The sequence below is a fragment of the Paramisgurnus dabryanus genome, chromosome 2 (genome assembly GCF_030506205.2).
Source record: "Paramisgurnus dabryanus chromosome 2, PD_genome_1.1, whole genome shotgun sequence".
NCBI classification, from domain to species: Eukaryota; Metazoa; Chordata; class Actinopteri; order Cypriniformes; family Cobitidae; genus Paramisgurnus; species Paramisgurnus dabryanus.
The window spans coordinates 44,568,814-44,593,424 of record NC_133338.1 but is presented as its reverse complement, the minus strand read 5'-3'; the positions used below and the strand labels follow the sequence as shown (position 1 = coordinate 44,593,424).

Sequence of the window (24,611 nt, the reverse complement as noted above, 5' to 3'; positions counted from 1 at the left end):
TTCACAATTAACAAGTGTGACATCAAAAGCAATCACTTTAATCACCCATAGCTTAAAGAAAGGACAAACAATGATTGGCGAGAAATTCAGCGGCGCTATCTTTTCAGTGGCAACCTTTCCTACATTTTAAGTGCACACAAACACAAAACAAAATAGATGCGTGGATCCCAGTGTGCAAACTTACATTATTACAAAATTACATTACATTTTTACAGTACTGTTCCCATGCACCTGGGATATCACTAAAAACCAAAAGTTAATGGGTTGTAATGTTACTTTAGAGATGGCTGACACACCATCTGCTCTTTACTTTTATTTTTTAGTGTCTGATACTGGATAGAGAAGTGGTTACCAAACTAAAATAGTGAGACTTTCCCTCGAAAACAACAATGTCATTATGATATCAAGTAACGTTTTAGGGATAAGCGCCCTCTAACAGCCAGCCCATTATTACAACCTGTGGTTACGTTTTAAGGTTAATTTCTTTACGCATCAGATCAGATGCATTTATTTTTTGCATTTGTAAAATTAGAAATAGTTTAAGATATTTTATAGGATCTACCCTAAAAAAACAACAACACGCATGTAAATGTAAATGGCATGGGTTTTACAGTATTACAAAAACGTACATTGCAAACCTTCCCAATTGAAGCCACAAGATCACTTTATATGAAGAACTCAAACATAAACTGGAACATAGTGCATGAAGCAATCGGTCATGAGAGTCAATAGCATTACACATTTATAGCTGATGTAATGAAGCAATTGGTCACGAGACACACGAGAGCCAGTGCTATTTTTTACAATTAAAGATGTCGTATTGCTTCTTCTGGCAGCAGTCTTTGAATGAGTGTTCGCTGGATCTGAGATTTACAACAGCTTTTGCGTATTTTCCCTTATATAAATCGATCGCTTGATCGTGGTAAACTTGGAATATATGTACTTTTTGAAAAAAGTGACAGTTTTGTATACTGGGTTTTATATAAAACATAAATAGGTACTGAATGGTGTAATGTGTGATATAAATAATTAATCCTAGTGGTTTAAATAGAAAATCACATCCCAATAAATATCATTATTGCAAAATTAAACCCTATTATTTCATACCCCTAAATATTAAAGGGACACTCTACTTTTTTGAAAATAAGCTTATTATCCAGCTCCCCTAGAGTTAAACATTTGATTTTTACTGTTTTGGAATCCATTCAGCTGATCTCTGGGTCTGGCGGTACCACTTTTAGCATAGCTTAGCATAATCCATTGAATCTGATTAGACCATTTAGCATCGCGCTCAAAAATAACCAAAGAGTTTCGATATTTTTCCTATTTAAAACTTCTGTAGTTACATCGTGATCTAAGAAAGACGGAAATTAAAAGTTGCGATTTTCTAGGCCGATATAGCTAGGAACTATACTCAATATCGCCAGCAGCCATATCACCCTGTAGCCCAAGACAGCTTGCCCACTGAAGCTAAGCAGGGCTGAGCCTGGTCAGTACTTGGATGGGAGACCACCTTGGAAAAACCAGGTTGCTGCTGGTAGTGGTGTTAGTGAGATAGTGATGGGGACACTATACTGTCAAAAAGCACCGTCCTTTGGATGAGACGTTAAACCGAGGTCCTGACTCTCTGTGGTCATTAAAAATCCCAGGATGTCCTTCGAAAAGAGTAGGGGTGTGCCCCGGCATCCTGGCCAAACTTGCCCATTGGCCTACTAATCATCCCTCATACTAATTGGCTATATCACTCAGTCTCCTCTCCACTAATAAGCTGGTGTGTGGTGAGCGTTCTGGCGCAATATGGCTGCCGTCGCATCATCCAGGTGGATGCTGCACATTGATGGTAGTTGAGGAGATTCCCCCGTTCATATGTAAAGCGCTTTGAGTACTGAGAAAAACGCTATATAAAAAAAATGTAATGAATTCAATGATGCGCGCAATGATATTACGTAGCGCCTGACTATTTTCGGCTGCTGCATAATATCATTGCGCATCCTGGAGCCATGTTACGGCAGCAAAGTCCTTGATTATTACGCCAAAATAAGAGTATAGTTCCTAGCCATATCGGCCAAGAAAATCACAATTTATATTTCCATTGGTCTACGTACATAGTGTAATGACAGAAGAATCAAGTTTTAAATGGGAAAAAAAATCAAAACTCTTTATTTTATATTTGAGCGCGATGCTAATGGTCTAATCAGATTTAATTGATTATGCTAAGCAATGTTAAAAGTGCTACAACCAGACCTAGAGATCAGCTGAATGGATTCCAAAACGGTAAAAATAAAATGTTTAACTCTAGGGGAGCTGGAAAATGAGCCTATTTTCAAAAAAAGTGTAATGTCCCTTTAAGTTTTACCTGCTGCCAGTAGAGCCTAATTTGGTAAACGTATCTGTGGGTCTTGTTACGGATAATGGAGAAACAACCTAAAAATTGTGTGGGTTAGAGGATAGGTTGAAAAAACTGTGAAACCAGGCAAGAATTGCTAATAGGCAAAAAAGTGTGCACCCTATTTGCTATTCATTCTCTGCCAGACTTGCACCACGCTAGCAATATCTGAAACAAGCGAGAAACTTGTCCAATACGACTTACAATGCCACAGTGCTGTAGTATTGGGCATATGAACAAATTTTCTCTGCATCAATGTCAATCCCACAATCCACCTCAAGAACGTGACACTCGGCATCCATAATAATGGAAAATCGCTTGTTCACCTTCACTCAAAACACGCCAGCGGCTCTTTGAAAACCGTCTCCTGAGTGTCTTGAGTAGGCAAGACACGCTGTAAGACATTACTGCCTTTCGTGACTACCCTTGTGAATGTTCTCTGCACTCATTAGCATGAAAAATAAATACAGGCACAGACTGCGTGTAAAAAATAAAATTCCTTTAAAAAACAAAGTACACTGTTAGAAAAAATTGTCAAAATATGTACCCTTTAAAAAAGGTTATAATATGCGCAATTAGATACAGATATGAATACATTTGGTATTCATATGTATCTTTGAGGTACTACTTCGAACTCTTTAGGTGCAAAGCTGTACTTTTTTGAAAGGGTACAGTCCCTGACAGCCGGGGTACATGTTATGACCATTTTTCTGATAGAGTATTCTGAAACAGATGTTAAATAATGATATGAAGTACAATACACTAATGCATTCAGGCTACTTACAGTGCAGCAATATATTATGCCCTCACAAGACATGATGTGTGTATTAGAAACACACAGACTTCAGAAATATGTTGTGTTTGTATAGCCATCACCTCTGTGTGGGCACTTTGTCTCCTGCTCGCTCTCTTTTAAAAGCCCCAGGAAGCCAAAGACTAGGATGACAGGAGATTACAGGGAGATTTGTGAGGTTTTTTGTGGTAGGTCGACCTTTACGGCAGGGCGGCGTGATGATCCTATACCTTGTCTGTGTCTGTGGTTTCAGTAGAGAATATAATTGAGGTGTAGATATAAAAGAAAGATCATTACAGGCACTTTTCACCTTCACCTTACGTTGTTTTTCTTACCGCAAACTACTACCTTCTGACTGTCGCGAGACCTTTGATTGACAACTGCTGGTTGTAAAATAATATACACATTTTATTTATATATTCAGTGCGGCCTTCTCTTCAAACTACCTCTCATAAAATCTTGATGGCTCTAGCCTCCTTAAAAATTAAATGATCACAACCAATATACTAAGTAAGTTACATCTTCATCATTATCTTTCTGGCTACCTCATAGTTTGTGATGAAAAACGAACCTGGCCTTGTTTATAGATTCAGTAAGGTAGATAAGACAAGCGACTCTTCCTTATCGATTCAACACTTGCATGTTTTTGGAGATGCTATAATTGGGCGCTGAACTTGTACTGCATGTGCAAGTAGGAATAAACATACTGTACAGGCTAAAATAAAACAAACAGATGCCAAATAAGATACAATAAACCACTGAAATGTGTTTATACTTGCTGGCTTAGTTTGCACGCATAGGTCCCGTACACACTGCATATTAATTAGGTTGCGCATTCTACAACCGAATTAACTCCCACAAAATGCAGGTAGTGACAACCGCATTAACAGAAACTATGCATAGTGTGTACATAACCGAACTGAACAACTAATAGTTAATAAAGTCTTTAAATGTGCATCATGGACATGACAGGTCTCTCTTCTGAAAAAAGAAAAGGCCTAGAAGGGGAAAAAGTCTTCTGTATGCGCGGTGCATATAATGACAGAGGCACGAGCGTTTGCTGACTAGTGTTGCCAAATCTTGCACGAAAAAAGAAAAATTCAATAATAAACCGAAATATGTCCAAATGCTTTACCTTAAAGATCAAAATATTGGGAATGGAATCTTCATACTTTAATAACACAAAAAATTGATTTCTTCATGAGCCAAAACCATAAACGGTGAAGCACCAAAATGGTATGCGAGTACAAAAAAGATGAGGACGTGGCAACACTGCAAGACAGCACGCTGTGGAGCAGCCTCACAAAAGCGTACAATACACAACGCCAAGGTGTTATGTTTATTGCAAAACATAACACTGTTCAGTTATTTGGGTCAAAGCTGTGAGGGAGTGAATCTTGTTCCGTATAGACATGAAACGAACATTTAGGGGATTCACTCCTGCATTTAAATGCAGTTGTCATTCCCGAAAGTTTGCAGTGTGTATGAGGCCTGCAAGTAGTGACAACCGCATTTACAGAAACTCTGCATAGTGTGTACTGTACTTAACCATAAATTAAAACTATAGATAACTATACATAAAGCATCAGAATGCACATGGTCCCTTGCTCGAGGGCACCTCATCTGTTGCCTGCCGGTCTTGGGAATTAAATCCAGCGACCTTTAGGTTACAAGACAGACTCTTTAACCACTAGGCCACGACCACGAAATTTGTAGCAATAGCCAATAATACATTGTATGGGTCAAAATTATAGATTTTTTATTTTCAACCCAGCATTGGGTCAAAAAGGGACAAGCTCAGCTGCTTGGCTACAGTTAACCCAGCATTTGGGGTTAAAACAACCCAGCTTGGGTTAAATTACAATCCCAGTTATCCCAGATAGTTGTATCTCTGTCTAATACGGTCCTATCCTAACAAACCATACATCAATGAAAAGCTTATTTAAAATGGTCCAGGGTCACATACAGCAGTGGCGGCCGGTGACTTTTTTTCGAGGGCGATCGATGGGAAGTTCGTCACAACATGTATGTAGCCCGTCATGTGTGTGGTTCCTTTTTTCAAAATATGTGTTCTGCGTGTTGAGAGATCCTGTCTGCATCCTGTGTCTTGTCAAAATAAGTGCCGGCTGCTGCAGACGGATCTAAAGAGTTTATGATAAAAGAGACGCTCGCGTTTGCCAAATACTCGCATAATCTCATGCGTAATCAGAGTTTACTGTTAAGGGAGTGTCTTGCGTGTATTTTGTAAATGTGAGCCTCTCTTTTATCATAAACGGTTTTAACGCGTGTGCAGCAGGCACTTATTTTGACAAAGCACGTGATGCACATGGTTCACATGACGCAACAAACACATATTTTGAAAACGCAAGCACCACACATGACACTCCGAACACATATTTTGAAATTGCACCGCTCGGATGAGCAGTCACGAGCCACCACTAACATAGTATGGGTAAAATATTTTTCAGTTGGGGAAAACTAACCCTTTAATTAAATGTATTGTTTACAAGTAGTTGTTTAAAAAGCAACACAAGAAAGATTGAAGGGCCCTCTCAAAAAGTCTGCAACTTTGGTATCAGTATCTGTTTGTGTGTCAGGCATCGCAGGAATAGATGTGCTTTTGCTCTCTGATGTCGCATGCTTGAAACACCACCGCTGTCCAGATTCCCCCGATACACTCATCCAATCCGGTACAGTGAAACCGCTCAGATCACAGCATGAAAGCACAAACCTACAAAAAAGATTTTTATATCCTCTCTTTTTGGATTTTCACTCATCCTTATCCATCCTCCCACTCTTATTCCTCTCTCGCGCTCTGGATCTTGACTTTTGTTGCCTCTTTTAAGGCGGACACGGCAATTTCCGACCATAAAATCCTTATTAAGGCTTCAAAGCCTTGCTCACTCCCCCTTCTTTAACATGTGCATGTATGAGTGCATATATGTGATAGAGGCGACCGGGCTTACAAGCTCACACACCGACTCAAGTGTTGAGAAGTAAATGTTACCCTTAGCAGTCTTGTAATTACTGATTAATGGGTCAATTTAAGATTTAATTTTAGCTCTAGGCTTTATTTCAAAGCCATAATAAAGGCATTCTCAAGGTGAATGTCTGGGTGACTGTGTATTTATCTCTGATGTGTCGCTGTGTGTGTGTGTGTGAAAGAGAGAGAGAGAGAGAGAGAGAGAGAGAGAGAGAGAGAGAGAGAGAGAGAGAGAGAGAGATCCAAACATCTTTTCAGATGTGATTTTTTTCCAAGTTAGGAAACAGCTGTTCTCTGAGCGTAGGGCCATTACTCACAATACCAATATCTTCCTAAAATGAATCCTTTCTCTCCGTCTGCCTCTCTTTCTTTTTCCATCTCTTTCTATTCCTCCCCACACTCTGTTTCCTCCTTATTTTGCCTGTTCTTCCCCCTATTCTCAATTTCTTTGTAAAATCTGTCCAGTTGATATGATTAATATATATGAATCTTAACAATCTCTCTCTATCTGATTTTTTTTTTAGTTCAATACTTCGCATTAATGATAAACCTCAAACTCTACACATGCCGTAGACATACATGTCAGGAATGGCCGGGTGGGTCATCTTGTCTACCTACTGGAGTACTCGACAGCACAGTCGATCACATCCTACTGCTTATTTTAACATCTTGTGCTGTGAGCGTCACAAAAGACGTGTGTCAAGGTAAAAACAGTTCTTTTAGTAAACATGTCTCCAAAAGCCTCACAAACACTCCAGCGTGCTTCATTGAATTGCGCTCTATCAATGTGTGTTTGAAGAAGAATTCACAAAAGCAAATGCAATGTTTTTAAGTGAACTAACTCTTTATAGAATTGATCGTTGGCTCTTTCAAGTGCTCAAGTACTGTACTCATGTGCATACCTGATACAAGCAGTACCCAAAACATGCACCAACTTCACATAAGAGCCAACTACAGTAATTGAATGCATTGCATAAGCCTATTAGATGCATGAAGAACCATTTGAAGATCGAGTTATTTCTAACAAAGACTGATGGAAATTGGGATGAGAAGCAGAGACCAACATAAGTAATGATTGCGTCAATTAAAGCCTATTATGTTTCCATGACAGCACATCCTCTTTATGAATGATTGAGATTGGATGAACAAATAGTGGTGTTTATGAATAAATCAAACGCGGCTCGCACGTCCTGAAAAGTGAAGCCAATACATTTCGACCGCCCCCTGGTAAACCCCTCCCTCTTCATGTTAACGAATGGGATGTGAGCTAAACTTAAAAATCAAATTACTGTACACTTCAAATACATTTTTCCAAACGATTGTTTCTGATATTTCATGCTTTGCTGATTTGTTGAGGACTGGCGTTTATCGCGTTTTGGAAAAAAAGAAGAAAAGATGACAGAATGGCGGATATAGGATTTTGCGTAAAATTAAGAATTTACTTTTGAATACTGACCTGATACAATACTGATTTTGAATTTTTAATTGGCGTTTATCGTGTTTTGAAACCAAACTCTTCAAATACTGTACTATGGTAGTCAATAATAAATAAATCATACAGTTAAAAATCATGCAGTTGGTGTTTTTATTGACCTCAAAAAGGCCTTTGATACTCTTGATCATGATATATTGATATCTAAATTACAGACATATGGAATAAGAGGTGTAGTATTGAATTGGATTGTTAGTAATACACAACAATATGTGGACTATATAGGCCATGAATCTAAGTTGGAAACAATACAGTGTGGAGTCCCTCAAGGCTCTGTGCTGGGACCTAAATTATTTACTTTATATATTAATGATCTCTGTGATGAATCAAAGATTTTACTTTTTGTTCTTTTTCAGGACGATACAATTTTTTTTTGTATCGGGGAAGAACTTAAAAATATTAATGAAAACTATTGAACAAGAATTTGTCCTACTGCAGAAATTGGTTTAATGAAAATAAATGTGACCCGTCACGGAAACCAGGGACTCAAGTCGGCAGCACAAGTTTCGAGAAAATGAGAAACAAAGTTTTTTTTTCGAAATTTGTGATTTTCGTTTTATTGCAGAATCTGTTAGTTGAGATCACGAAGAAGCCTCTCCATGTTTGAGATAGCAGTTTTTGTACATTTAAAAGCGTACATTTTGCGGTTAAAATAGGCTTGTTTTTCCGGAGATTCTAGCGTGCAGCGGGGGGCGTCATTGTCTGTGTATATATTTACATACTGTATAAGCTTGTGTTTTCGCCTCCGCCCCCAAAGGGAACAGCGTGACTACTAAATAAGGATAGTTCGCCCAAAAATGAAAATAATGTAAGTAATGACTCACCCTTATGTCGTTCTAAACTCGGAAGACCTCCGTTCATCTTCGGAACACAGTTTAAGATGTTTTATCGTTAGATTTAGTCCGAGAGCTTTCCCCTTCATTGAAAATCTATGTATGGTTTCCATGTCCAGAAAGTTAATAAAAACATTATCAAAGTAGTCCATGTGACATCAGTGGGTCAGTAAGATTGTGTTGATGCATCGAAAATACAGTTTGGTCCAAAAATAGCAGAATTACGACTTTATTCAGCATTGTCTTCTCTTCCGGCTCGAGCGTGAAGTCACGTGACTGTAGTGACGCGCTGCCCTGTTCCTCAGACATGTTGCCTAAGTTTTTTTTTTTTTTTCAAACTTATAGTCTGCGTCTCCCCAGACTGTAAAGCTCTGGCGCACAAAACAAAAGAAAAATAAAAGAAGCTGGGGCGGAACAAATAACAGTCAGCCGCATCGTACGTCAGCCGCGTCACTGACTTTATGCGGCGCCGCAGTCGGATGACGTCAAAGTACCGCGAGAGCTCTTCAAGAAATCTTACGGAGTAGTTTAATTTCGACTCGCTCTCGCGGTACTTTGACGTCATCTGTATGTCAGTTCTTGCAGCGCAGCATGAGTCCAAACACACAGAAGTTACACAGATATCGATTCTTCATATAATTGGCTACATGTTTTGTCTATCAATATTTTCCATGAAGTCATTGGCTGATGGAGGAACGAGCGAGCCATTGGTAACCTCTCTAAAGGATGTCACGTTTTCGACGGCGCTGTTTGGATGATCTATTATACTACTTCCCTATTTTAAATACAAACTTTGAAGGCAGGTTCATGTGTTTAACGGAGTGTAAGCTCATATACCCTTACATGTTACGATTTAAATAGTATTCAGATTATATATTATATTGTATTACCAGACATTCATGCGAAATCTGATGTAAACAATCTATATTTCACGGATTATACGCATTTGTGGACAAATTCATTGGATAATCTGAAACAGACTGGATTCGACTTGTGATCCCCACAAAGGTAAAGAGTCATGTTTATTTTTGCGGGTTGTCATTTGGTCATAAAATACTACATATGATGCTAGAACATCTCAAAAAGGGTTTTACAGGGGGCATGGCTTAGCTAAATGAGATGTAAATGAGCCCTATTGTCTCCCCCAGCTGAAAAGAAGAGTCCCTTTCGTCTCGATTTTCTCGGTTTGAGTATTTCTGAGTTCCTATATTCAAATGGCCACAACTTCTCCAAATCTTATCAGATTTCCATGTGTTACATATCGTTGGAAAGCTTAGAAACTGCACTTTCAGAATCTGTGAATAACTCAAAATGCCCAGATCCGACTTGTGTCCCTACTTTCCGTGACTGGTCACAAATTGTGTGAACAAATGTGTATTTCAGTTTTTGGTGTGAAAAGATGGAACTTCCTGGATAAAGATTTAAAATGTTGTTCAAATATTACTCAATTTAAATATTAGTATAAACAGAAGATACTTAATTTGTATAAAATAATAATGCTTTTTTAAAGTTGTTTTCGTGGTCAGATTGCTTATGTTTGTTTACTGCTGTGTAAGCAGAATTAATAATAATAAATAAAAGAAAGATAAAAAAAGCAAAATGGTCAAAATTGGAAGTAGATTAAAACTGGTCAGGGCTATTTTGTTATTTTTTAGTGTTGGTATTTTTTTATGTCATGTCGGTGAGGCCATCTAATTTGTAATTGCTTTAAATAAGAATGGGGTAGGAGTGTGACTGTGTGCTTACTATCATTTTTAACAGAATAAAGAAACTCATCCAGGCTTAGAACAACATGAGGGTGAGTAAATGATGACATCATTTTAATTTTTTGGTGAACTACAGTATCCCTTTAATGGCTCGATCGAAAGCGAAGCCACCCTTAGTCCATAATCCAATTCCTGACTACAAATATATAATTTCATGTTCCTTTTGAAGCTTGACAGTCCCTGATCACTATGTGCTTTTTATTGTGCTACTTTGCTTCAAAAAAGTCCTCTATTGTGTTTCACTAAGTCACACTGGTATGGAACAGAGAGGGTGAGGATTTTCATTTTTGGGTGAAATAACTTTTAAAGCTCCTGTTATCCTAGTGATTTAATTCATGTTATTCTACAGTTCATTTTCTCTGCAAAGATAAGCCCTTCAAGCACAGATAAGGCCCCTTAACATTCAATGAGACTGAATTATTATTACACAGTACAGTTTGATCTTATTCTCCCTCTTCCAGATGCAGCAGAGCGAGGAGCCCTTATAAAACTGTCTCCAGACAGCAGCGAGAGAGAGATTACCAAAAAAAAGAGATGATTAGATGGAAAACAGAACAGAAACAGAAGTAAAGAGTGAGACAGTGAGAGGTGCAAGGCACATCAGAGGATGACGGGGCTTTGGTTTGATGGTTCCTGAATGCCCCCCATCTTCAAAGACCCACTTCACCAAACGCTTTCACACTCAACCCCGCTCTCGTTCCTACAGATCTGGCCTTTAAAAATGCGCGTTTTCTCCCGCGGCATTCGCCAATTCGTCTCGCAGAGTCTCGCAGCATTCTGCAAGTGCTTTCGGGGGGGCTACTTTCCATTTTCCCTTAATGTTTCTCGCTTCACAGAATATCCACCAGGTGGCGCATAAAAACATTGCATTGCGTTGTTTCCAGAAGTTAATAAGGGCATTGCTGAATATTTTACATTGCTACTGTATTAAAACACCAAAGTGATATGTCAACCCCTTCTTGCCAGCATAACAGCGCATACAACTATTAAGATACGTGCAATGCGAATTCATAGGAAGTGCAACAGAGAATTTAGTGTGAGCCTAATAAACGCGACTCTATTTACAATGAATATCTTAATTATTTGTGTTGTCGAATTTTGACACCGTTTCATTGTTTGTTCATAATATTTATAATTGTCAGTTTTTCTAAAAGTATCAATATTTTAAAGAAATTAATGTGGTATAAAAAAGATATGTTTTAAAGTTAAAAATGTTGTAAACAATATAGTAGTATTCTTATATTTTAAGAATAACAATATGATACATTTATACTGCGCTAAAATGCTTCACATATGGAAAGAGGAATTCTTCTCAACCACCACCAATAAAGTTTACAAATTATTCTTTAGAAAAAAGGCGTTTAAACCCATGCGGGCTGTACAGTTGGCATATGATATCTTTTTTATTTCGTTTTTACATATTTATATTTATAAAATCTTTAATAATAGGCTACCTTTCTTGCGCATATGCAGTCAGTGTTTCTACGTAATTCACAATTGTAAAAAATATTATTGTAAAATAGAATATCACTAAAATAATTTATTAAAGTAACTTAATAAAATGTCTTAATGTCACTTATGTGTTTTTTTAGTTGGTCAAACCAAAATAATTGACGCGAACAGAGAAACTGTGCCTTTTGCGGACGAAAAACACCTCCGAAATGTTGAGTTTATGAATATTTACAATATGTACTTTGTGAAATGTGTGTGTAAAATAATCAATTTTATAACATGTGGCTGTAGAGACAAACACGCCGCATCGCCTTCCAGATATCTTACACGTTCGCATTCAACACTTTTCAAAACGTATTTATATTAAATCTAATTAATAATTATAAATTATTACATGAGAAAATTAGAAGTGTACAAAAGAGCCAATTCAGATATTGTTAATTAAAGCTGTTTTATACACCTTTCTGCCTTGTTTAAATTAACACGCATTTTATTTGCCACTGTCAACACGTTTTGTGATTGATTTAATGATTTATTACAGAAACTTATATGAAGCAAAGCTATTGTACTAAGCATCTTTATATATATAAATATATATAAATATATGTTATAAATGTTTAAAAAAATATATTAGTATTCTTATATATTAAGAATAACAATATGATACATTTATATTGCGCTAAAATGCGTTACATATGGAAAGAGGAATTATTCTCAACCACCACCAATAAAGTTTAAACATTATTCTTTAGAAAAACGCCTCCGAAGTGTTGAGTTTATGAATATTTACACTTACAGTATATAATTTGTGAAATGTGTGTTTAAAATAATAAATTTCATAACTGTAAAGACAAACACGCCGCATTGCATGATTTTATAAATACCGAGGTCCATATAAGTATTTTCCAGGGCATGCACCCCAGGAAAAAAAGCTTCTTATTTCCCTGCTCTACATATATGAATTTTAATACATCAGAAAACCAAAGAATCAAATACCTATAGATTTCAAACCATGTCAGTATGCGGAAGACTTGTGTTGGTCATTAGGAATACATTGTAATAATTATTTTACCATCCTGGGCACACTGCTGCACACTTTCTCTTCTTTTGTTATTTATTTAACTTTAATGACTTCAACAGGTACTGTTTATTAGGCTTTAAGACTGAATGCAATAAAATGTTCAAGCCAAAATATGAACATTTAAACTCCGTGCACGCGCGCTACGGGTGGATGAAGCGTTGTACCGCGCACAAATTATTCTTTAGAAAAAAGGCGTTTAAACCCATGCGGGCTGTACAGTTGGCATATGATATCTTTTTTATTTCGTTTTTACATATTTATATTTATAAAATCTTTAATAATAGGCTACCTTTCTTGCGCATATGCAGTCAGTGTTTTTTACGTAATTCACAATTGTGAAAAATATTATTGTAAAATAGAATATCACTAAAATAATTTATTAAAGTAACTTAATAAAATGTCTTAATGTCACTTATGTGTTTTTTTAGTTGGTCAAACCAAAATAATTGACGCGAACAGAGAAACTGTGCCTTTTGCGGACGAAAAACACCTCCGAAATGTTGAGTTTATGAATATTTACAATATGTACTTTGTGAAATGTGTGTGTAAAATAATCAATTTTATAACATGTGGCTGTAGAGACAAACACGCCGCATCGCCTTCCAGATATCTTACACGTTCGCATTCAACACTTTTCAAAACTTATTTATATTAAATCTAATTAATAATTATAAATTATTACATGAGAAAATTAGAAGTGTACAAAAGAGCCAATTCAGATATTGTTAATTAAAGCTGTTTTATACACCTTTCTGCCTTGTTTAAATTAACAAGCATTTTATTTGCCACTGTCAACACGTTTTGTGATTGATTTAATGATTTATTACAGAAACTTATATGAAGCAAAGCTATTGTACTAAGCATCTTTATATATTTAAATATATATAAATATATGTTATAAATGTTTAAAAAAATATATTAGTATTCTTATATATTAAGAATAACAATATGATACATTTATATTGCGCTAAAATGCGTTACATATGGAAAGAGGAATTATTCTCAACCACCACCAATAAAGTTTAAACATTATTCTTTAGAAAAACGCCTCCGAAGTGTTGAGTTTATGAATATTTACACTTACAGTATATACTTTGTGAAATGTGTGTTTAAAATAATAAATTTCATAACTGTAAAGACAAACACGCCGCATTGCATGATTTTATAAATACCGAGGTCCATATAAGTATTTTCCAGGGCATGCACCCCAGGAAAAAAGCTTCTTATTTCCCTGCTCTACATAGGCTATATGAATTTTAATACATCAGAAAACCAAAGAATCAAATACCTATAGATTTCAAACCATGTCAGTATGCGGAAGACTTGTGTTGGTCATTAGGAATACATTGTAATAATTATTTCACCATCCTGGGCACACTGCTGCACACTTTCTCTTCTTTTGTTATTTATTTAACTTTAATGACTTCAACAGGTACTGTTTATTAGGCTTTAAGACTGAATGCAATAAAATGCCAAAATATGAACATTTAAACTCCGTGCACGCGCGCTACGGGTGGATGAAGCGTTGTACCGCGCACGTGATGCATCGCGTTTTCAAGTTCAAGCTTAGCAGAAGTCCAGTGCAACACAGTGAATCTAATCATACAGTTAAAAACATATCTTCAAGAATTAAAGGGTGGCGTTGAATGTTGTTAATAAACATGCTGAATAACGGAAAGTGAATTACTGGAGGGAGAGAAAGCAGCGCATTAAATTTGGACACCCAAGTTCTCATCTGCAGTAATGTTTCTTGTCCTGTCACCTTGACAGTCACTACGGTTTCATATTTCTCGTCAATAAACTGCTGTATAATAGTCAGCGTTTGATTACTTACATCTCTCTTGCACTTCCACTAACTGCGCATCTGACCTCTGTGTTGCACCTCTGTCTCCTGGTTTAATTTTATTGGTCATCTCGGTTTCATTTTGACTTCATCTTACTTAATAGACCCTTTAACTGTTTGTACACCATGTTGACATGGCACCGTATGCGTGCGCATTAGGCAACGGAGGTATGGCAAGAATCAGCAGTGAAGCAACCTACCCATTACACAAAAAATGCACACGGCCGCGCCGCTCTCAGTCTGTCTGCATCTATGAAAAAAATGTGCACCACCTGCATGCAGAGAGCACGCGCGCTGCCTGCACGACATCCAATCACTGCAGTCCCACGTTGGTTGGATGTTGGGACCGTACCAGTCAACCCTATATCACGAAAATGCGTGACTATTTCACGCATGGACCAGCGTGACAATGTCACGCTTTGCCGCGTTTAAGCGTGACCATGTCACGCTTTTCTGTTTGTGTCACTGTCACGTATTGGTTACTCAACTTTTTTTTCCTATTTTCAAACCATTGTCGCTTCGGTTTAGGTGTAGTCTACTAGGAATTGTAAAGGATTTCCGTATACCCGCTAAAAATAGCGTGAGAGGATGAGTAACAGCATGGTTTTGTGACATTTCAAACTTTTAGTAATAGTGAAGCACTGACCATTAGCATGCTACACTTGCTACTTTAGCGGGTTGAAATGCATATACATATTAGGCTATATATTTGGGGTGTTTGACTTTCTGCCGAACTGCGCGATCCGATCGGCATATGAAATCACTATAGCGGCGCGAAAGTGACTGGGGAGCAAAGTGGTGTGGCGCTACAAAAACCCACAGGCGAGTGACAGCAAAGTACCGCGAGAGCGATTCAAAGCGGATTTATCCACGTGATAACTGGAATCGCTCTCGCGGTACTTTGACATCACCAAGAGATCTATACCACTGCAGCTAAGTCACTACATTGACATGGCAGAAGGACAGAATGCCCTTTTGTTCTGGGCACTCTTCCTTCACTCTTTCAAGTAGCCTTGGCAGTGCCTGCTTCTAGTGCTACAGTGGAGCGAGTTTTCAGCCATGGTGGCATCATGGCCAATTTGATCTTTTGAAAATGCAATGCAGTATAGGGGCCTCCCTCCACCTGTCCACAGCATGTATTTTATTTCTGTTGTAAGAGGACTTGACATGACTCGAAACTAAAATGGTAGGACTTTGGACTCGACTTGAGACTTGTTGGCTTTGACTTTTGACTCGACTTGGGACTTGCCTCATTTTTGACTCGACTTGACTCGGGACTCGAGGGCAAAGACTTACTTGTGACTTGCATAACAATGACTTTGTCCCAGCTCTGCTTATAGACATCACATGCCGATTGGTCTGCGCGGGGCAGCAAGAAGCCACACAAGCGCTGAGCGTTGAGTCAAATTATAAGACAAGCGTACGAAAATGACAGAGGTCTGGTCAGGGAATTAACCCAACACAAAAGTGAAAATGATAGCAATGACTCTTTAGATAAGATCTATAGACATGCACATCAGTGTTTTATTTGTCTGGAGAAAAGGACAATTTTATATCCAAAATAGTGTCCAACATAATACTCACTCTATCATTATACTCAAATAAGTAGGGCCTACATGCACTGCTATCAAACGTGATGTGTTTTTGGTGTTTGTTGTAATCTGGAACTTGGTGTATATCAAATGTGTTTGTTAAATGTCTCCACATGGAAACCGAATGCCCTCCCCCCGCACAGTCCTGCAATGAGAACCAGAAAAACCGGTTTCTAACCATTTTATTTACATGTGAATAGTGAGAGCACCCCCTCAGGAGCTGTAGCAGGGTTTTTGCTGGGTCTTTATAAGCTTAAGCCAGGACTTAGTTTAAATAGGAAATATAACTAGTTTAAACAAACATGCCTTACTAAAAACATTATTTGTCTGCATTTTGAGGCAAAAAAAAGGGCATGGCCGTCCGGACCTCGGTAATTTTCTGACGCGTGTCTTATTTGACTCAATGCTCAGCGCTCGTTTGACGACTTGCGGCGCCACGCAGCCCGATCGGACGGCATGTGACGTCTTAGCACCGCGAGACAGTAGGCCTACAGTATGCTTTTGAATAGATCTCGCGGTAGTGTGATGTCAAAGGCCAACGGGTTTGCGCTGCGCCCCATTAAGTAAGATAAAGTGAAAATTATTCCTAGATGACCAATAAAATCATACCAGGCAGACAGCAAAGGAGGAAGGATACCTCAGTTAGTGGAAGTAATAGGTTAAATTGGGCCGGAGCGCACCGGAGCGCAGCTCCGGCTCCTCGGGTCCACAACACACCTTGCCGGAGCTTCGGTCCGTCTCCTTCAGCAACAGGGTTTGGCGCAAAGCGAATAATAACGTTTTCATTCATAGGCTTCAAACTCGTGCTTGCGGGGCACCCTCGACAAAAATCATTTTGAGAAAATCATGCTTCTCAGAGGTCCACTGTGTTTTTAATCCTGTCTGAACCGGCCATGTCTGTGTTTTTCTCTGACGACCTCTGTAATCTGTAAATTTCAGAGCATTTTACCTACTGTTTTACGCCGAACTCAGAGGTCATCTGAGAAATGTAATCCCGTCCGGATGAAGGCGTCTGTGTTTGCTCGCAAAATGTTTTGAAAACGCGTTTCTTTTCATGTTTTGGCAATCTGCCGACAGGTCTCACTAACGCACGTATAGACTATTGTACTTAATTCCTGAATCCCATTCATTCAGATAGCCTATGGATTTGTTTCCATTCGGCGGAATAAAATAATTAAATTAAGACGAGCTGAATATCATACACTGTTAAGACACTGTTAAGGTGTTCAGCTTGGGAGTTATACTCGGTTTAACAAAAAATGGGAATAATAATACAACAGAATATTTGGAATTGGGGAAAGCAGAACATGAATTCACAAATCACAAAAAATGTAAAATTAGATAAACTAGTTAATGATATTGCGCAAATTTGCTCTCGGTCTCTTCAAGGTCTACGCGAATAGAGTTTGTTATAAGACTCCGTTATACATCACGTCTCTTCTAATTGCACAGAAAAAATGAATCAAATGATGCGCATTTAAGTTCGGATTTTTATGGAGAATAGGCTTTGTGACCGTTTAACCCCACGTGGACCGAACAAGAAACGTATGCTTTCATGGAGTCCGTGTTAGTGTATGACATCTCCTTTAGTTTTACATATTTTTATTTATATGCATTTAATAATACCGTAAGATCATAATGTATACACTGTAAAAATGATTCAGTGGATTTGTAAATGTAGGCTATCTAAAATAAATGATTAAATTAACTTAATAAATTTTTTTAATGTCAGTTATGTGTTTTTTTTTAGTTAGACAAACCCAAATAAATGACTAGAAAATATTTTGTTTAAAATGTACATATTTTATTTGATGTATACGCCTTAATAATATAAGTATTTAATTTACAGATTATTTAAATCAATATATCTGATAAGGTCAGAATTATATATTTAAGTTTTTAAACCTGTAATAATTGCTTTCTTCAAATTAACATTATTTGCATTTAACATCAACTTAAAAAAATGTAAGTTTTACGCCTAACTTGAACTATGATGTACTTACTATTTTACATTGATATTATTTGAGTAAATGTAGGCAAAAAAATAAATTAATAATAAGTAGAACAAATGTTAATTTAAAAAAATCCCATATAGCCAACAGGTTTTAATCAGCAACAGAGAAACTGCGCCTTTTGCCGATGACAAACACCTCAGAAACTCCTCGAATTTATGAATTTTTACACTCACAATATGATTTTATTTACTTACTACAAAAATATAACTCATTATACAAATTTATTCAACACCATTGCACACTTTATATCGAGTTTCATACCATGTAAAGGAAAACATGATAATATAAAAAGTACAGTAATGCAGAAAAGCGCATTAAAACCATGTTCAAGCTATTAAAAACGTTCAGATGCCAAAATGTACTAAATGTACAATTAGATAAACTAGTTAATGATATTGCGCAAATGCTCTCGGTCTCTACAAGGTCTACGCGAATAGAGGTTTGTTATAAGACCCAGTTCACGTCTCTTCTTATTGCACAGAAAAAAATGAATAAAATGATCCGCATTTTAGTCGGATTTTTATGGAGAATAGGCTATGTGACCGTTTAACCCACGTGGACCGAACAAGAAAACTTATGCTTTCATGAAGTCCGTGTATGACATCTCTTTTATTTAGTTTTACATATTTTATTTATATGCATTTAATAATACCGTAAGATCACAATGTATACACTGTAAAAAATGATTCAGTGGCTTTGTAAATGGTGGCTATCTAAAATAAATGATTAAAGTAACTTAATAAAATCTTTTAATGTCAGTTATGTGATTTTTTTTTTTTAGTTAGACAAACCAAAATTAATGAAATAGATATTTTGTTTAAAATGTACATATTTTATTTGATGTATACATTACGCCTTAATAATATAAGTATTTAATTTACAGATTATTTTAATCAATATATTTGATAATGTCAGAATTATATATTTAAGTTTTTAAACCTGTAATAATTGCTTTCTTCAAATTAATATTATTTGTATTTAACATCAACTTAAAAAAATGTACGTTTAACACCTAACTTGAACTACGATTTACTTACTATTTTTACATTGATATTATTTGAGTAAATGTAGGCAAAAAATAAAATAATAAGTAGAACAAATGTTAATTTTAAAAAATCCCATATAGCCAACGGGTTTTAATCAGCAACAGGGAAACTGCGCCTTTTGCCGATGACAAACACCTCAGAAACTCCTCGAATTGAATATTTACACTTACAACATGATTTTATTTACTTACTACAAAATATAACACATTATACAAATTTATTCAACACCATTGCACACTTTATATCGAGTTTCATACCATGTAAAGGAAAACATGATAATATAAAAAGGTTGTAATGCGCTTTTCTGCATTACTGTACATGTTCAAGCTATTAAAAACGTTCAGATGCAAAAATGAACTAAATGTACAATTAGATAAACTAGTTAATGATATTGCGCAAATGCTCTCGGTTTCTTCAAAGGTCTTCGCGAATTATTTTGTTGTAAGACTCCGTTATCATCACGTCTCTTCTACTGTAAGTGTACACAAAAAAATAAGACGAATGATCCGCGTTAAAGTCAGATTTTTATGAAGAATATTTGACTGTTTATGTAACTGGCAAAAGAAAACTTCGTGTCAAAAAGCTTTCATGTGACATCAAAGTACTGCCAAAGCACCGAGAATCCCTGTCATGTTACTTCAATATATATAGTATGCTTAAAGCATAAAGTCGAGCACACATTGTCGTTGTATGCCCTCCTTGAAACATGACTGCCATCTACAGGTTTTTTATTTCCTGCGTCCCCCACCGAATCCCCCCTCTGCGGGATCTCGCAGAATTTCGGAAGTGCTCGCGGCATTCTGCTTTCAGAGACGCGCATTTTTAAAGGCCACATCTGTAGTCTCTGTATTTCTTTCTTTCCTCCACTCACTTTCTTGCTCTTCACAATCATGTTTCGAGGACAACATCATTTCTAAAAAAGCCTGAAAACATGTCGGATCAAAACCAAGGAGTGCTCAAAGCAAAATAGACGAAAGAACTTTCAGCACAGAAACCCTTTTAAGTATATTAGCTTGCCTTTAAAACATGTCACTCCGCTTTTTACATGTCTCTGTCTTTTATTTGTTCTTCACATGCTGTCCTGTTCACTTTTCCTATGTCTCTCATAATCATTGAGAAGAGACAGACATTTTCACACTTTTATGGAAACACTTGAAGAAGTCTTCAGCATTTGGAAAACCCTAAAGGCACACTTGTGGTACTTGGTAAAGTAAATTTCTGCTCAAAACTGGATGATCTTTAATGTAATATTTGCTTGCTTTAAAGGTGAAGTGTGCTATTGTTTTTTTTGTAAAATATTTCTCATGTCCAAGTTTAATGTGAAGAGGTTTAATTTTTATTTTGAAGCCATTTGTAGGTTGACTTCCAAAAGAGCTTAAACACTGTGACTCTACAGTGATTTTAACACTACACTGTAAACAACGATACCAAATCAACATACATTTAAATTTTACTTTAAACAACTTCAACTTGTTTTTAGAAGTTATGTCAATTAATTTTTTTTAGTTTTGACTTGTGATACACTGTAAAAATATGCAGCATTTTTGTCAAATCAACATATACTTTAATGTTACTTATAACTTTGTTTCACTTAATAAATTGTTTTACTTAATTGTTTTAAGTTAGTCAACTTATCACAAGCCAAAACTTAAAAAAATACGTTAAATTGACTTGCAAAACCAAGTTGTTTTAAGTTCATGCTGCATTCTTTTACAGTGTACAGTAGTTGACATAACTTAGAAAATGTACATAACTTAATCTATTTTAATTTAAGTTAAAGCAACATAAAAATATATGTTTATATGATGTCATTTTTACAGTGTACACACTAGTCATGCACGGGTCAGTGTTTTTCCAACCCGCCGGTCCCACTTTTATAAAACTATATGGCCCGCCCCGCACCACTGTATTTATTTTCAAAAATCCCTTGGCACTTTCATGACCTGAGGGCAAAGGTTTTGGGGACATCACGAAAGTATACATTGCTACTTAGGCCTACTTATTGTAACCTTATCAAAGAACTAGGGATGCATAATGATTAATCATGATCAATCTATAGCAGAATAAAAGTTTTTGTTTACATCATAAATGTGTGTAAACTGTGTATAATAATTATGTATATACAAATATGCACACATGCATGTATAATTTTAAGAAAAAAAATTATATATTAAGTATTTATATATAATATAAATTACAAATGTATATACACATGTGAACATTTATTAAATATATGTGTGTGCATTTATCTATACAAAGTTATTATACACAGTTCACACACATACAGTATATGATGTAAACAAAAACTTTTTTCTGCTATAGATTAATTGCGATTATTTATTGTGCATCCCTACAAAGAACCTAATGAAATATGAAAATATGTATTACAAAATATTTTATATAGGCTAATATATATATATATATATAAATGTTTTTTATTTTGTTTTTAATGACTCCGCAAATAAAGTGACAATTTATTTACCCGCCCCAAGCCGACCCGCGGGTTATTAGATGACTCGCGCATCACAAGTACACACTAGGATTGTGGATTTGTACATGCAGGCATCTTTTTTTCCCAGAAAATTTACAAATTTTGATTTTTATATTAAGGTTTAGTGCTGCTAGTACTAAACAATTAATGGTAAAAAAACATGCTGACTTATATGCAGCGACTGTCGAAAACGACTTCCTGTATTGTGTGGGTCTGGCATTAAAAGACCTTTGTCCTTCTCACCCCAATGTGAAAACACTGTAAGCAGTGCATCTTCTTAGTGAAACATGCTTTTCGGTGACAGTTGCTATGGGCACAACCAAGTCACACGCCATTTACAGTTACCATCTCTCCCTCTGCGTCATTCTTTTGTCTTTTCTGCAACCCATTGGCTTGACCCACCCCACGCCCCGCTCCCCCCTTCATTTACTTCACACACACGCTACACTGCAGTACATCTGTTCCAACATTTTTCAGGTCAGTACAATCTGGTGCTCAGACATCTCGTCTATGAAGCTAACTAGTGTTCGGAGAGATTCCACCGGTAGAATACTGCAGGCAGAAATATTCAATCTGGCTAATTGGATAGTGTCTGATGTGCCGATGAAAGGAGATCTGTTCTGCTATTGCAATAAGAATGATATAAATTTTTTATGATGACAAAAGAGACTTGTATGGAGACCTGAAATATGCCCATTTAAGAACTGAAAAACCAGAGTAAGATGCTTAAAAAAATTATGATGGGTGTCATTCAATATTGCATGTTCCCAGAGGGCAGAGAAATTAATACAATTGCAAAAACTACATTTTAAGACCTCTGACTGATAGGATGATGAGCTCTGATAATGGTATAATTTCAAGATCATTACTAAAGATTCATGATGCATTACCCAAAATGCATTGGGGTATGTGAAAAAGATGCATGGCTGCGGTAACAACAACAACACATGATAACACATCTGAGTCAGAAAGTCTTTGATTCAAATAACAACATACTGACAGCAACGTCAGAGATTGATTATTAATCATTCAAACTGTCTTATGTACCTTTCACCAGGAATGTGCGTATGTGCATGACTGTTGCAGGCACTGCCAGATGTGACAAATGTCACTTTTATACATTTTGATCCTTTCTTATGATCTCCTGTAAATCTGTGGGTTTTTGAAGCAGCCACACAATCAAAGACCTCGTCTGATACAAAGACACTGAAAGTTTCAGAAGTCAGGGAGCCTCAAAGCCTAAATGTGTAGTTCTCAGTTGACACAGGTAAACATAAATCAGTGTAGTAAACACAAAAAAAACATGAAAGTCTTTCAAAAAATGTGCGTGTTCGCAAATTTCTACCCCATTGCATTTTTTAAACTGTTTTTTTTTTTTTTTTTGACAATATAGTAGTTCCAGCCTCAGATATTCATCTTTATGTGACAGCCAACCAAATGGCCAAACCTTATAATTACATTACTTTAAAAATATAGATATGTTTTAATATATTAACTAAAAAATGATGAGATTCATTGCAAATAAGTATTTTAGCCATGCATTTTGTTGATTCTCGCGAAATTAGACTTATGAGGTGTCATGAAACATTTTGATAACAAAAGTAAATGCAAAGTAAAAGTATCAAAATAAGAAGCATACAGTTACAAACATCTATTCATGTACTATTTTGCACATGATTTCAATGACATCATACAAACCAATTTTGTTGTTTTTTAAACATTAAAGGGGAAAATTTTCATTACCGCAATGTGTCCATTACTAGATTTGTGTTCTTTGACATGGAAAATGTATAAATAAAAAATATAAAAAATAAAAAGCTTCAGTGCATGTTATACTATAAACATTTACAGTAAAGAAACATGTGGTATTTGGTGATCATTGGTAAATGTAGAGACAATAATAAGGATGTGTATATAAATGTGTCCAAGACCAATTTTCTCATCCTCCGCAACAATTTTCAATTATTGTTTTAGCCTTCAAGTAACTAATATATTGTGATGCTCAAGATGACTACAAGGTAAGTTCTTATTTTTTGTTTGTCATAGTACCTAGACAACTTTTTAGTTCTCATTACCGAAACATGAGTTTGTAAATGCATATTTTTCATGTAATATCATGTTGCGGTAATGATAATTTTTTTATAATGATAATCATGTAAATAATTATATAGGAAATACATTTAAAATCCTCTAAAAATAATGGTTATAGTAAGTTCAGACCTTAATCTAACATGTGCAAAAAAGAAAATGGCTTCAAGGATGTTTAAAAATTCTGATGCTGGACATCTAAATCTGGATTTCGTGAGAATCACCCATTTACTTTTTAGTCCTTAGCTCTACGTTGTTTTATGGTCCTGAAGAAATGTTGTCTCATACTTCACTGCTACAGTATGGTTGAAATGACAATAAAGCTTCTTGACATGACCGCTCTGGAAAGCAAATGAACCAATCAGTATTACACAATGCAGATGAGACAGCACTTACCTTAACACCACGCACTCTGAACTCTGAAAGGGCCCTGTGCATTTTGGTCGCAGCGGTGGGGTGATCTTTGCCACTGGCGATGACTTTAACCAGCAGTGAGTCATAGTGAGGGGAGATGATGGCCCCTTGAAACGCTGATGCACTGTCCAGACGTATGCCCATGCCCTCTCCACTGCGAAACACCTGTTAAATGAGAGGAAAGTTTGCCTTTGAGAATGACATTTAAAAGAGAAATGCATTTAGAGATGCTGAAATTGAGAGTTTCACGTGGGAGTGTTTAAATGTTACAGAGAACGGTGTTGACTTATTTAAAATATTTAATACTTTCATTTTTAATTTTGTGATTAGTCTTTT

General features: G+C 36.3%; 1 protein-coding gene across 1 annotated transcript in view; it reads right to left on the bottom strand.

The window, feature by feature from the left end:
- pcxb (pyruvate carboxylase b) overlaps nt 1-24,611 on the bottom strand; it is a 271,734-nt gene that overhangs the window by 119,653 nt on the left and 127,470 nt on the right. The window contains exon 10 of the mRNA XM_065289014.2: nt 24,258-24,440. Coding sequence (XP_065145086.1) covers nt 24,258-24,440 — 183 coding nt within the window. The remainder of the gene's footprint in view (nt 1-24,257; nt 24,441-24,611) is intronic.